This window comes from Ptychodera flava, chromosome 16 (assembly GCF_041260155.1).
Source record: "Ptychodera flava strain L36383 chromosome 16, AS_Pfla_20210202, whole genome shotgun sequence".
Taxonomy (NCBI): Eukaryota; Metazoa; Hemichordata; class Enteropneusta; family Ptychoderidae; genus Ptychodera; species Ptychodera flava.
Window position 1 is genome coordinate 18,729,905 of NC_091943.1, and position 13,828 is coordinate 18,743,732.

At 39.8% G+C, this 13,828-nt stretch overlaps 1 protein-coding gene across 1 annotated transcript in view; it reads left to right on the forward strand.

Moving 5' to 3' along the window:
* Nucleotides 1-5,051: 5,051 nt before the first annotated feature.
* LOC139114215 (eEF1A lysine and N-terminal methyltransferase-like) overlaps nucleotides 5,052-13,828 on the forward strand; it is a 31,394-nt gene continuing 22,617 nt past the window's right edge. Inside the window, exons 1-4 of the mRNA XM_070675793.1 lie at nucleotides 5,052-5,270; nucleotides 10,862-11,090; nucleotides 11,434-11,642; nucleotides 13,146-13,275. Of these exons, the coding sequence (XP_070531894.1) occupies nucleotides 5,179-5,270; nucleotides 10,862-11,090; nucleotides 11,434-11,642; nucleotides 13,146-13,275 (660 nt within the window). The 5' untranslated portion in view covers nucleotides 5,052-5,178. The remainder of the gene's footprint in view (nucleotides 5,271-10,861; nucleotides 11,091-11,433; nucleotides 11,643-13,145; nucleotides 13,276-13,828) is intronic.

A 13,828-nucleotide genomic window follows, 5' to 3' on the forward strand; every position in this document is an offset into this window, starting at 1 on the left:
AGAGAGAAGAGAGAGAGGAGAGAGAGAGAGAGAGAGAGAGGTCTGAGTTTTATAATGAAAAGGCAGATTATTTTCTACAGTAACTGGATCAGCGAGGTTTGCCAGCGAGGAATCCATTGAGCTAGAGGGGAAATTCTTCAAATACTAATTGAAGGGCCGTTTGCAATCAAGAATACGGAAAAGAATATTAATATTTCAAGACACTAAAGTACACTGAAACACTTTGTTAGGGAAATTATGAAATATCCTCTAGCATATATGGATGGAGTACTATATTTCTGATTGTAGTTGTACTGTCAAATAGGTCCTCTAATAGTGAACAGTTCAAAAACAAACATTCACATAACTTGTCAAAAAATGAATATTACTTTATATTGCCTACATCTCTGATAAAAACCATAGTCGAACATAAACAGAATCAACAAACATGACTTGTGTAAAAATACGTCAACTTTATTTCTTGGCATGAAAGTAAAATAATCTATTTTGTGAAGTCCTAACCATATGGAAAACAATGAAAGGGTATAATTCAGTGAACAAAGAAAACCAAGTAATACTGGTAAGCACCGTTATATGTACTGAGCTGCTTCCATGATAAACGTAACCACCGCCGGGAACCACCGCCATCAGCCTAATCAATGATGTCACTGTCATCATTGTCGCTAACATACTATTCGTCATTACAATCCTCCTCCCTTCTCTCTTTCTTGTCCTCGTGCCTTCCTTCCTCCTCTCCTCCTCTCCGTCCTTCTCCTTCTCCCCTCCTCCTCTTCATCATCGTCTTTGTCGTCGTCATCATCAGCATCCCCCTCCTCCTCATCATCATCATCGTCACCACCACCACCACCACCACCACCACCACCATCATCATCATCATCATCATCATCATCGTCGTCGTCGTCGTCGTCGTCATTATCATCATCATCATCACCACCACCACCACCACCATCATCATCATTATCATCATCATATCATCATCTTCATCATCGCCACCACCATCACCACCACCACCACCATCATCATCATCATCATCATCATCATCATCATCATCATCATCATCAACAACAACAACTATAGTTACTGTAGTATTCTATTATTATGAATAACAAGTCTTTTTTATTTCTTCAAATACAATAGTGCAATGCCCATAGGATGCATTGTCAACATATTATATAGTCAACAACATTAAAGTTGATACTCAAACCGCTGGTGTAACTTGCTTTTTGCTGACAAGGCAAATAATTGGTGTTGCTATGGAGAATATGGGAAGACACCAGACAGACTTCCAATTGAAATGCAAATATTTGGCTAAAGTGTTTGCCACTTGTTTTTGATCAAGAAGAAGAGGGTTCTGCATTTTTTGGTGCAAGCGATCGGGTTGGGTCAGTAAGCTTATTTTACATGCATTGTTTCAAGGCAACGCACGCTTAAGCTTGTTAATTCTGTCCAGACCCAAGCAGTTGTTTGTTGGTGAACTGAGCTGACCGTCACTTTAATTGACACTGACTGTAGCTCAGTGTTATGGAGTTATGAGCTCATTCACTCTTTGATCCATCATTGTTCATAATGTGCACAGTCCCTCGGTCATGCGCACGCGCATTGTGTCACAAGTAGTCAAGGTCATCCTCGGTCATCCATGCGGAGAACAAACTCTGAGGTTTACATATATGCATGAAAGATCACATGATCACATGATCCTCCCGCAAATTGTTGTAGTCAAATTGCGTGACTCGCTTTATCCTTCCAAGGTTAGCTCATCAAGAATATGAACTAAAACAGACAATAGCAAGTATTTATGAAAAAGAACGTTCCAGAGAGGAGTGTAATTCAAGACGCAAATTCATAAGTAAACAGCAAATGTATACGTGAGAAGGGACACCTGCAGAACACGGTCACCCCACAAAAAGAATGACCGTGTGCAGAGCTACACCGCACGTACAGCATGCCTAGAATTTCGATCGAACAATGCAAAGATTTCAAACCTAGTGCGTAATACATCTGAAAGGAAAGAATTTAATGAATCTATGTAATCAAAATATCAAAGAATTGTGAAAAAGCTCGCTATTAAACTATAAGCTCGCTATAAGCTCCTGTCTGTAAAGGTCTTAGTCTAGGCCCTCGCCTGAGTATTTTCCCTTCGCCTTCGCCCGAAGGTCAAAAGTCTCGGAAGGCAAAAATACTCCGACGAGGGACTAGACTATAAGGTCTACTATACCAAAGACAGTCGAGAACGACCGCCCGGTCTACGCACCAACATATCATGGTAAGTTTCGTTTGGCCACAGTCCCCATAGAGGGACTGTGGTTTGGCAGTACTTGATGAAATTGTATGTTTTTGCCAGTGAATTGTTTTAAATGATATTGATGACAATCGAACTGAGGACGGAATAATTTAAGATTGAATTGTTCATTTACACAATAAAAAACTTTTATCCCAATCATTTAAGTATGGAAGACCGGTCACGACATGCGACATGCGACCTGCGACTTCAAAACTGCGACCTGCGTCCTGCGAGTTTGAAACATACGACCTGCGACTTAGGCCTAAACTTCACAACAGCGACCTGCGTCCTGCGTGTTTGTCAAACTGCGATATCAGTCTTGATTTGTTCGCACCATTGCTCTGAACACGAGCCTGAAAAACACGAGGGACACCATTGCACTATATTAAAACAGCCGGTTTACCGCATTCTCGCGACCAGAGCATAATTTTCGCACCGCTGGCCTACGCAAAAATCGGCCAGCGAAAGAATTCAACCAGCGATAGAAGTGCATGAAGCTGTGACGGTAGAGAATTCCACAAACGAAGAGCACAAATTTATTTTCCTTCTTACGAAAGGCAAACCGATCTGAAATAATGCAATAGCAATAGGGTTTTAAACGTCTACATCAGTGTTTAATAGTTTCTGGAACTTTTCTGCCTACATGATCTAAATATTATATACACACAAAAAATAATATGTACATATTATAGTATGTACATATTAGGCTTAAAGACTGAAAATAGGATTGTAGGAGGGTTTAATTATGTCCTGTTTTACAGTTTTAACTCGCGTTATCTATAAAGAAAGTCGGTCTCTGGCTATTCATGGTTAGCAAATATGTTTGCACTTCTGTCAATATCGGTATTATTTTAACTGCTTTACTTTGCATATGTTATTTGTGTAGACAAATGTAGTCCGAAGTTAACCAGTAAGAATATTTTTATTTTTCCAACTGAACAAAAGTTGGATCAATTCGATTTTTTGACGAAAAGTAAAAATGAAATTAGCCGAAAAGATGGCAACATCCGATGATCAATCACTAGAGAATTGGAACAAAACTGGAAATGTTAGAAAATGAACGACAATAACTGAAAATTCGAATGTTTGCAATGACACTGACGCAGTTATGATACAGGGGGGGGGGACAACTGATGAATTAAACAGACAGCTAGATGGTTATACCACAGTGAAATGAGGATAAATACCAGAGATATCTAAAAATCAAAAGGTTTGTCGATAACATAAGGAAAGAAGCGAGGTAAGCAGACGAAGAATATCTAAAATAATTTGAAATTATAATATTAACATATAGGAATGCCTAGATCACGTAGCATATTATTTTCCATGCATTAACACGGACTGTCAACATTTCCGTCATAAAATTATCTCTCCAGATGAAAATGAGTGAACTGGTGTGTACATGAATTGAGTTTTGCCAGACTTGGTGAACGATTTACCAAAGCGAAAGCAATGGCTTATTAATTGATCGATGTTGAACGTTAAATCTCCTTTCCACGTTTTACCCTTTGAGCGCTGTATTTTCTCCCACCAAAATTTTAGTGCAAAATTTTACCAATTGTATGAATTTTCTGTAATTTTTGATAATTTTGGACCAAATCGACATCACATTTCATTGGCTACAGGTTTTTCCCAAAATTTTGCAAAAATTGGAGAAAAATTGACAGGGGTTTATTATATAAAGGGGACAAAAATAGACTTTGGCGCTCAAAGGATTAAAGTTCACGCAAGACGCCTCCAATCATGAAACGTTACGTGTTGTTGGCATGTCGCAGTTGTGAAGTCGCAGGTCGCAGTTTGACAAACACGCAGGTCGCTGTTGTGAAGTCGCAGGTTACACCTAGGTCTAAATGCCGAAGTCGCAGGTCGCATGTTTCAAACTCGCGGGACGCAGGTCGCAGTTTTGAAGTCGCAGGTCGCATGTCGCATGTCCTGACCGGTCTTCCATATTTAAGCGCCTTATGAAGACAAATGTTAGGGAGGGGGGGGGGGGGTATGTGCTGTTCCGATAACGTGGTTTTCAAAAATAGGGAAGGTAGGTCGGCAGGAATTTTTTTTAAAAATTATTTTTATTTTAAATATGCATTTTCAGGAATTAAGGGCGGTCAAACACTGGCCACAACATTTCCAGAAAATGTATCATACATATAAAAGGGGAAAAAAGCAAAACAAAACAAAACCAAAAACAAAACAAAAACCATAAAATACATCCTCGTTCAAGCAGAATCAAATGCTAAGCAACGAACGCGAGATTTGACGGGTTTTTCTTTCTGTTTTTTACTTCCATGTTTACGTTGCTCGAAAAGTTTAGGGTCGGCAGGGTCTGGTTATCCGAACAGCACATTTTTTTTCGGCCTTATGTAAGTGCGCCCTCTTGTGTTGTCAGCATATAGTAATTTCTCCTGACAAACGTTTTTGCTCATGGAGCTAAAAGTAACTATTCACTAGCAAATATGTATTTGAGTTATTCTTATTGAAATTTGTTGCGTGATACTTCTCTCAGAGCTTGAGCAAAGCCGGGGAGCAAAGTCGCTGTTCAGATGCATAAAAGAAACCAAAGTGAATCCGATGCTAAGTCTGTCTTCAGATTGTGGACTATTTCTATGGTCCAAACCAGATAAAGTCATACTTTCACTGTAATACATCCCTTGTTATTTTTATTGTAATTGTACCTTTATCTGGTTATATAAACTATTTATTAATTTATTTATTTATTAGATTCAAAAAGAGCTGCGCCCAAGAAACCTAAACTGAATCCGATGCCAAGTCTGTCTCCAGACTCAAAAATGGCTGCGCCCATGAAAGTGGACACAGCTGACCCGTGAAACTTCGTATCTGCGTATATTGCACATTTGCGTTAACAGGACGTCAATTCCAAATCTCCCGCGAGGTGTACCATGGATTTGATTCCGAAGAGTCACGTGGAGTTGAGCTCTACAGAATACTGGGACAGCTTCTTCAAGAAGAGAGGATCGAAGGTTTTTGAATGGTGAGCTCCATGTGCTTGCATGACTGCCACACGTGCGGCGCGCACACTGTGATCATAGACCCTCGAGAAAAACGTTTTTCTCGAGGGTCTATGCTGTGATACAGGCGCTTGGAGTGTTCTCTCTTCATATACCCAGAGAGTAGAGGGCCCCCTTCTAGGGTCTATGGTATACCTCATTGGAAACTTAGAAAGCGCCTATACTGTGATAGTGTGTGTGTATGTATACTAGCTGTGGGTCCATAGCTGCTGGCTGAGTAGCTGCGCAATTGTAGCTCTACGGTGAGGCGGTCGGTGAGTTTTGGTTTTTGCGACCTCGCTTACCAGTAGAGCTACAATGCCGAAGGCCCTGAAGCAAACAAAATAAGCGCGCTGCACATGGCATGTCATTTTGATGTAAAATCCCATATATTTACTGCATTTGGTCATACTGATTTATCACTACTGAAGATTAAACACTACACTAACCTTGTCGTGTATGGTGTTTGATATTTGTTCAAATACGTCGATCGCGTTCCATAAACATTTCTTGTAGCGGCCACCTTGCGTGTATGGGGTTTGGTATTTGTTCAAATACGTCGATCGCGTTCCATAAACATTTCTTGTAGCGGCCACCTTGTCGTGTATGGGGTTTGGTATTTGTTCAAATACGTCGATCGCGTTCCATAAACATTTCTTGTAGCGGCCATTACCAACTTCTGGTAATGGCGGCTCCCAGAAACACGCTCAATGTTTATGGAACGCGATCGACGTGTCTGTGCTAATACCAAACCCCATAAACGACAAGGTTAGTGTAGTATAGTGTTTAGTCTTCAGTAGTGATAAATCGGTACGACCAAATGCAGTAAATATGTGGGATTTTACATGAAAATGCCGCGCCATGTGTGGCACGCTTATTTTGTATGCTACAGGGCCTTCGGCATTGTAGCTCTACTGGTGAGCGATGTCGCAAAAACCAAAACTCCTGACCGCCTCACCGTAGAGCTACAATTTTGCAGCTACATACTTCATACCAAACCCCATACACGACAAAGTTAGTGTAGTATAGTGTTTAATCTTCAGTAGTGATAAATCAGTATGACCAAATGCAGTAAATATATGGGATTTTATATCAAAATGCCATGCCATGTGCAGCGTGCTTATTTTGTATGCTTCAGGGCCTTTTGCATTGTAGCTTTACTGGTGAGCGAGGTCGCAAAAACCAAAACTCACCGACCGCCTCACCGTAGAGCTACAATTTTGCAGCTTCTAGCTGAGGTGTTTTCGGATGGGATTTCTGCCTTTTACCTGCTGGTTTTGACTTTTACGGTTTTTTTTTGACTCTGCCACCACAGCTGTGGGTCCATAGCTGTGGTGTTTTCGGACGGGATTTCTGCCATTATACGGGCTGGTTTTAATCTTGCCACCACAGCTATGAAAATCTCCGTAGACTAACGTCCACAGTCGGCCCAACAGCAAGCTTGTCGCAACTTAGCTGTAAAATTGTAGTGCTACGGTGAGGCAGTCGATGATTTTTAGCTCACATTTGGTTATACCAATGTGAGTTTATTGTATAAGCTGAAGTCGATGGCGTCTGTATGTATGTGTGTATGTATGTATGTATGTATGTATGTATGTATGTATGTACGTACAGTATGTCCGTCAACATCAAAAACACGCAAACCGCTGCACGTTTCAGCTTGGTATTTGGTGTGTGGATGCATCCTGGGCTGTAGATGGGATTTTGTTCAAATGAAGTCTGCATTGCCAAAATTATGCAAATGAGCTTACAAAATGTGAAAATGGTCAAGAATTAATATCTCGAGAACCGCTGTTTTGATTGCTTTGAAATTTGTGAGCAAGTACCGTAGGTGGACCTTATACAGTTTTATGAATATTGTGAAGATATCCTTAATTTTGTATTTTTGCTGAATTTTTTGGTGATTTTTCTCATTTTCAGTAAAAATTATTCTTCTCTGAAACCGCCAGCCCAATCGCTCTCAAATTTGGGTTGGATCTTTGCGAAGGTGTTACTCTTCTTATTTGTTGAAATTATGACTAAAATTGGGAAAATTACTATTTTGGAGCAATTTTGTCATTTTTGGTCAAAAAATCTTAGTATTTTTTTTTAAAACCCCTGGACAGACAGCTTTTATATTTGGTACACAGACGTACAGAGATGACAATAGTTAGATATGTGGAAATTGTCCTGAAATATACAAATTTGTATTTTTAAGACAATATTGTCATTTTTGGTCAAGAAAACTTGTTCTCAAAATTACTTGTTTGATAGCTTTGTAATTTGGTATAAAGTCCGGAGGGATGTTATCGATAAATTTTCTGCTCAAGTGCTGGGAAACCCCCAAATTTGTATATTTTAGGTAATTTCTCTGTTTGTGACCTTAAATGACCTACACCAACCCAGGATATGTTGTGAGACAGTTTTGAAGGCTGTGAACATAATTTTGTCATATTTGGTATCAATTTGTAGGAAAATTTGATCCAGAAAACAAAGCTGAGGTGAATTTTTTCATTGCGGACCAATTTTTGCAACTTTTCTATGTAAGACATACAAGAACTGATGAGAAATTTGGATCCAAGATAATTCCAGATGTTGTAATCACCACCCACAGTGGAAGGCATTTCACTATCTGTAACTAACTTAAGTGCTGTTTACATTAGAATGATAACACTCATCACATTAATTAAAAACTGCCCAAGGTTGTAAATATATTTCCTGTCATCTGGCGTTATGTAATACCAAGGGATGGAACATTTGATATTCAGGAGGGGGTAGGGTCTAGAAGATTGATGAGGTAGCATTACTTTTTTACCAGATCCCTTGTACATTTTTTTACCCACTCCCACCTTTTCTTTTTATCAAGCCTTCTCTGTCTATTTTTTGTTGTTGACATTTGCTAATGTATTTAGGATCTGCTTGTCCCATTGCTATAGAAGTTGATATGCATGTTCCTAAAGATGACCTCCAGTACCAAAGTTGGAGACCTTATTTGCTTTTGTCATTCTTGTTTTTCCTGGTTTAAATACTTCTCGAATGGACCAATTCAAACCGAATGTGAGCACACTGTCTTGACGGTAATTTTGGTTTTTGCGACTTCACTCACCAGTAGCGCTACAATGCCGATGGCCCTGTAGAGGTGAAAATAAGCGCACCCCACTGGACAAGGCATGTTGATGTGAAATGCTACATATTTACTGAATTTGGTCGTACCGATTTACCACTAATGAAGACTCGATACTTTACTTCACTAATCTTGTCATTTATTGGGTTTGGAATTTGTTCAAACACGTCGAACGCATTCCATAAACATTGACGTGCTTTGGGCATCGGTGTTTCTGGGAGCCGCCATTACCGGAAGTTGGTAATCACATCAACACGCCTTGCCCAGGGGTTTCACTAAGTTTTGAAACAGGGGGCCAAATGAAAATTACAGGCGGCCAAGCCGTACCAACGTCCAAGCATGATGATGTTTGGATATGGCAGCACCAATGTCATTATGTGAACACGGCTAATAAATAAATACAACTGTAAATAATATGTTGAAAGCATGGGTCCCTTCGGAAACCACACTCAAAAATGCATAGGAGATCATCTTTGACGCAAAGAGCATAGAAAATATGAATTCAGAGATGTATTTGGAGCCATCGATGTTGGTTTTTTGAAAGAATTATTGTGGCTTTTGGTGCGCGAAATCCGCCTCGAACTTGGCGATACATCTGTACAGTGGCTGGTAATTCAATTTCCCTACTTCCTGCATTGCCGTGTATGGTGTATGAAACCACAAACAACTCTGCTACAGCACGGTTTCTCCGGACCGTGGCTACAGCCTACCACTCAATGTCACTGTCTGCTAAAGTTTACACCTTCAATTTATTCTCTTTTGATATTTATATGCCCACAGAGTTGAAGCAAGTCAAACGTTTGGGGCGAACGCGAACGTTGACTACATTGACAATAGCAAGCCATTGTTTAACACAATCCGCGGCCACGGATAGCTGTGGGCGATTGCTGATGCATTCAGAAGAAACCTTTCCTGAGAGATATTCATAAAACGCCGCATAAGTATCAAAATGATTTGAGAAATTGCCATCGACTGTACCCTTCTTAATCAACCAACCCGTGTCTAACTGCATTTTGACCGAACTGAGTAACTACGTATGGCCGACATTATGTTGCGTTACTGCACATGCTCAATCACCTCAAAAATCCCCAAACTATCGCCGTTTTTCTAGCTATTTCCGACATGACTACTCTGAAACCGTTTCTTTTTTTTCTGGCGTACAAGCTATGTTCGAGGCCACATGCGTGATGTGGACTGAGTAGTTTTAGTGTAGAGTCAGGCTACGTTCCGACATTCCTGTATACTTAGACTATCCCTCAAGATGTAAAATGGACTTGATGGCCTGCAAATAAAACTACCCATTCTAGTCGAAAAATAAACACAACTCCTACATTCAATTACCTTGTTAGATGGGAAGGTTCTCTGCTGTCCAAAAAACACATTCATGTCACGATAAAATGAAAACTTGAAGAAATCTGCTGCGTTTTGACTGAATTGACATTTCTGGTATCCACCGTTGTAATAACCCAACTCATCATCATAATGGATGGCGTCCGCACATAGCAAGTGGTGAATCTCAGTCTGATGCTGTTGATAGCATTGTTCACAGACCAATCACTGATGCGGAGAGTGTTCCATTACGGTAATGAGTTGCGCTATTACAATGGTGGATACCAGAAACGTCGATTTGGTCAAAACGCGGCAGATTTCTTCAAAAGTTTTCATTTTATTGTGACATGAGTGTGTTTTTGGACAGCAGAGAACCTTCCGCATCTAACGAGGTAACTGTATGTAGGATTTGTGTTTATTTTTCAACTACAATGGGCAGTTTTATTTGCTGGCCGGACAAGTCCGCTTCACACCTTGAGGGATAGTCTAAGTGTAAGAGTGTCGAAATGTAGCCCAACTTCACTCTAAAACTACCCGGTCTACATCACGCATGTGGACGAGGCTCTGTTCAGCGCAACACTAAAGTCACGTGAGTGGTGACCTGACAACTTCTAACACAAACTGACATCACCGATCATGCCGGTGACTGGCCACTACGTTACATGCGTTAAGAAGTTTGCCAGGTCACCGCTCACGTGAGTTTTTGTTTTAGAATTACCAGACCATCAACAGGACAGTCTTCTAAAGTTTGTTCCTCCAGTTTACTCAGACTCTGTCATGACATTAAAAAACCCACAGACTTCGGTCAAGGCCAATTCTCTACCAAGTCCATACCAGTATTTCCCCAATCTCTACAACTCTTTTATATATGCAGTGGTCTCCACGGCTTGGAAAAAACAGAGGGCCAGCCAATTTACATAACAATTGATTATTTGCATATTCTTTTGTTTTGGAAATTTATTCTTTTCTACAGCCATTAACCTATGAATAGATTACTCCGAAAACAGAAAGATGGCCCACCCCTAAAATCCCTCTGCGGAGAATCGTGAAAGGACAGCAAAGGACTTATCGTGATTTACCCTAATATGAGCCATTTTTCACAATTTTGAATTCCTTTTTTTTAATTTCATTTCTTTTGCCAAGGTATGGAGAATATTCAGAGCTGTCCGGAGTGCTCCACAAGTACATCAAACCGGCTGACAAAGTCCTTGTGGTTGGCTGTGGTAACTCACGGCTCAGTGAAGACCTATACGACATTGGCTACCGTAATATTGTCAATATAGATATCATTGACTCAGTGATCAAACAGATGAAGTTGAAAAATGCCAAGAAGAGGCCAGAGATGGTGTATGAAAAAATGGACATGTTGGATGTAAGTTGCAGTTGTTTATGTAGCAGTGGGAACTTTGTTTTGAAATGCGCCCTCATTAGTTCATTGTGCCAAAAATTATACTACTACCGGTAATATTTTGCCACTGAGGGCAGCCTTCAGATTGGGCTTGTTAATGTGATGCGAATACATGGAAAAAACAAATTCAACCTGCGGTTTTTGCTGCATCAGTGGAATAAACATGTAGGGAGAGTGTGGTGAAACCCACAAACATAGTGTACACAACAAGACAAATGCATAAAGCTGTGGGCAACTAGATGGCTTGTGCAGACAGTATCATAAATTCCTCAGTGTCCTTGATACCTAACTGCTGTTGATATTCCAGATGGAATACAAGGAGAGCGACTTCAATGTTGTCTTGGACAAGTCCACGCTGGATGCAATGATGCCAGACAGTAGTGAGGAAGTTCTACAAAAAGTTGACAGAATGTTTTCTGAGATCAATAGAGTGATGAAAATTGGCGGTAGATATATCTGTATATCACTGTCTCAGAAACACATCCTTCAAAAGGTCTTGGATTATTTCCCCAATGAGTGAGTAATTATTTCATTTTATATCAGTGTTTTGTACTTTCACTACATAAATGTAAGAACTGAAAAGCTAACAAGGTAGTGTGTCCGCTTTGATTGCTCTTCGCATGGTAAATTAAAAAAAATTGCCCTGAAACATATTGTATAAAATGGACCATGATCTTTATCATTACCATTATATCGTGAAAACAAAATCTGATCATCATATTTAGGAGAAAATTAAATCAACTTCTGCAATTTTCACATATTTTAGATTCAGCTCTTACTTCCATTGCGCTTTACTCATGTAGTTTGAGGCAAATTATTGGCATGTGCTTCCTGTTGGGAAAGTACTAGTTTACCTCTGTAGGAATTCAAAGTTTTTGCAAGAGGGAAGAGTTAATGGAGAGCAAGCTTTAGATACCAACAGAGTGTGCTTTCTGGGAGAGGGGGGCTCTAGAATCTCTTACACCCCCTCATTGGCTGTGCATTTTTGCCCTCTTTGTGCTGTGTGGCATAACCCAACTCAGGGAACTGGCATAGCCAGACCATGAGTGCATATCAGAGTATGACAGAAATTAAAAGCTGTGTAGAGAACAGGGACTCTGAGAGAATCTAGGGGACCTCCATCCCCAACTTTGACCCTTTTGACTCCCCAGCCTAACTGTGGTAAATCAGAAATGTGCAGATATCAAATCTTCTTTTTAAGTTCCTTCCTGTGAGCATCACTAGACAATATTAACCTGTATCTGTCAACTCTTGTGAGGGGAGACCAATGCTTCAGAGAAGTGACCAAAATCTCTCATGTTTAGTGTTCAAAATTATTGATTGTTGGATGTTACTTTGACTGGCTCCCAGTTGCTTGGTTTTTCTCGGCAGTAGTTGCTGTCCTGGCCAATGCATTCACCCAATGATCTACACATCTCAGCCTACCACTAAAATGACAGTCTTCTATTAAAGTGTACCTCTTCAATTTATTCTGTTTTGATATTCATATGCCCAGAGACTTGGAGCAAGTCAGAATATTAGTTACTGTACTGTTGGGACTTGCCACATTACCCGACTTTAGAATTCTGAATATTTTTGCCACCAATCACACTCAGCTTGTGTGTTTTTCTAAAATTGCACAATGGTCACTGCATGTGATATTTGTATTTTACATCTCACTACTGCAAATATTGCACAGTAACAATCAGATGTTTTATCAGTTATCTGTACATCTTCAAATTTCATTTTCAAATTTCTGTTGTTTGTGATCAACTTCAATCACTCTCTGTTTTACAGTTTTACGAAATCAAGCTGTTCACAGTTAACAGTAGCTTTAATTTCCTTTTTATACCAGAACTGTTACTTTTGTTAGCTAGAAAGAGACTTCATTTCAGCTTCACCACCATCAAGTCAGCATTTCCGTTTGTGAGAATGAAACATTTGCTGTTCTTTATAGATGTTCCATCTTTACTTAGAGTAGGAGGTGACAGCGCCCTCATAGGTCTGTTTTCACCTGTAGGCGCATCTCATTCTTTTCAGGGGGTGGATGGTTAGAGTACATCAGGTCCATGAGAGTTCATCAGACGACTCTGATGGTAAGGAATTACAGTTTCCAGTGTTTGCGTTTGTTTGTACAAAGTTTAAGAAAATGCCGCAAATGCAGAATAGGGTAAGTGGATAAAGTCCCTTCTTTGAGCTCTTACATCCATTTCTGTGGCGTTGATTTATTCTTCATCCAGTGTTCTCCCCAGGATTTTCTGGTAGAGTGACGACTGATTTGCATAACAATAAATTTTATTGTTATGGTAATGAGTTTGTATTGTTTACAAAAAATTAAAGAGTGGCAGCCATTATTCTATAATTGCTCTGGGGATAACACTGTGCCATTTTAATGTATGTTGGCCCCATTGTTTTATCTGAGGTTTGGCTTTGCCAGCATGTGACAGTGCCCTCATAGGACAGTAGAACCACAAAGTGGAAACATCATCAAATCAAAAGACCAAGAGACAAAGTTTTCTATGTGTAAATATCAACTTTAATATCTTCAATTCTGTGTTAACAGTGAAAGCACCAGAGAGAAAATTATTAACAGAGAAGAAGATCAGGGAAATTCAATCTTAGTAAACTTTCTGCAGTTTGGCATTCAGTAATTTTTTTTTCTGCAGTGGGATTAGAAATTTAACATCACCATGTCTAGAATAACATGGACATTGTACACATGC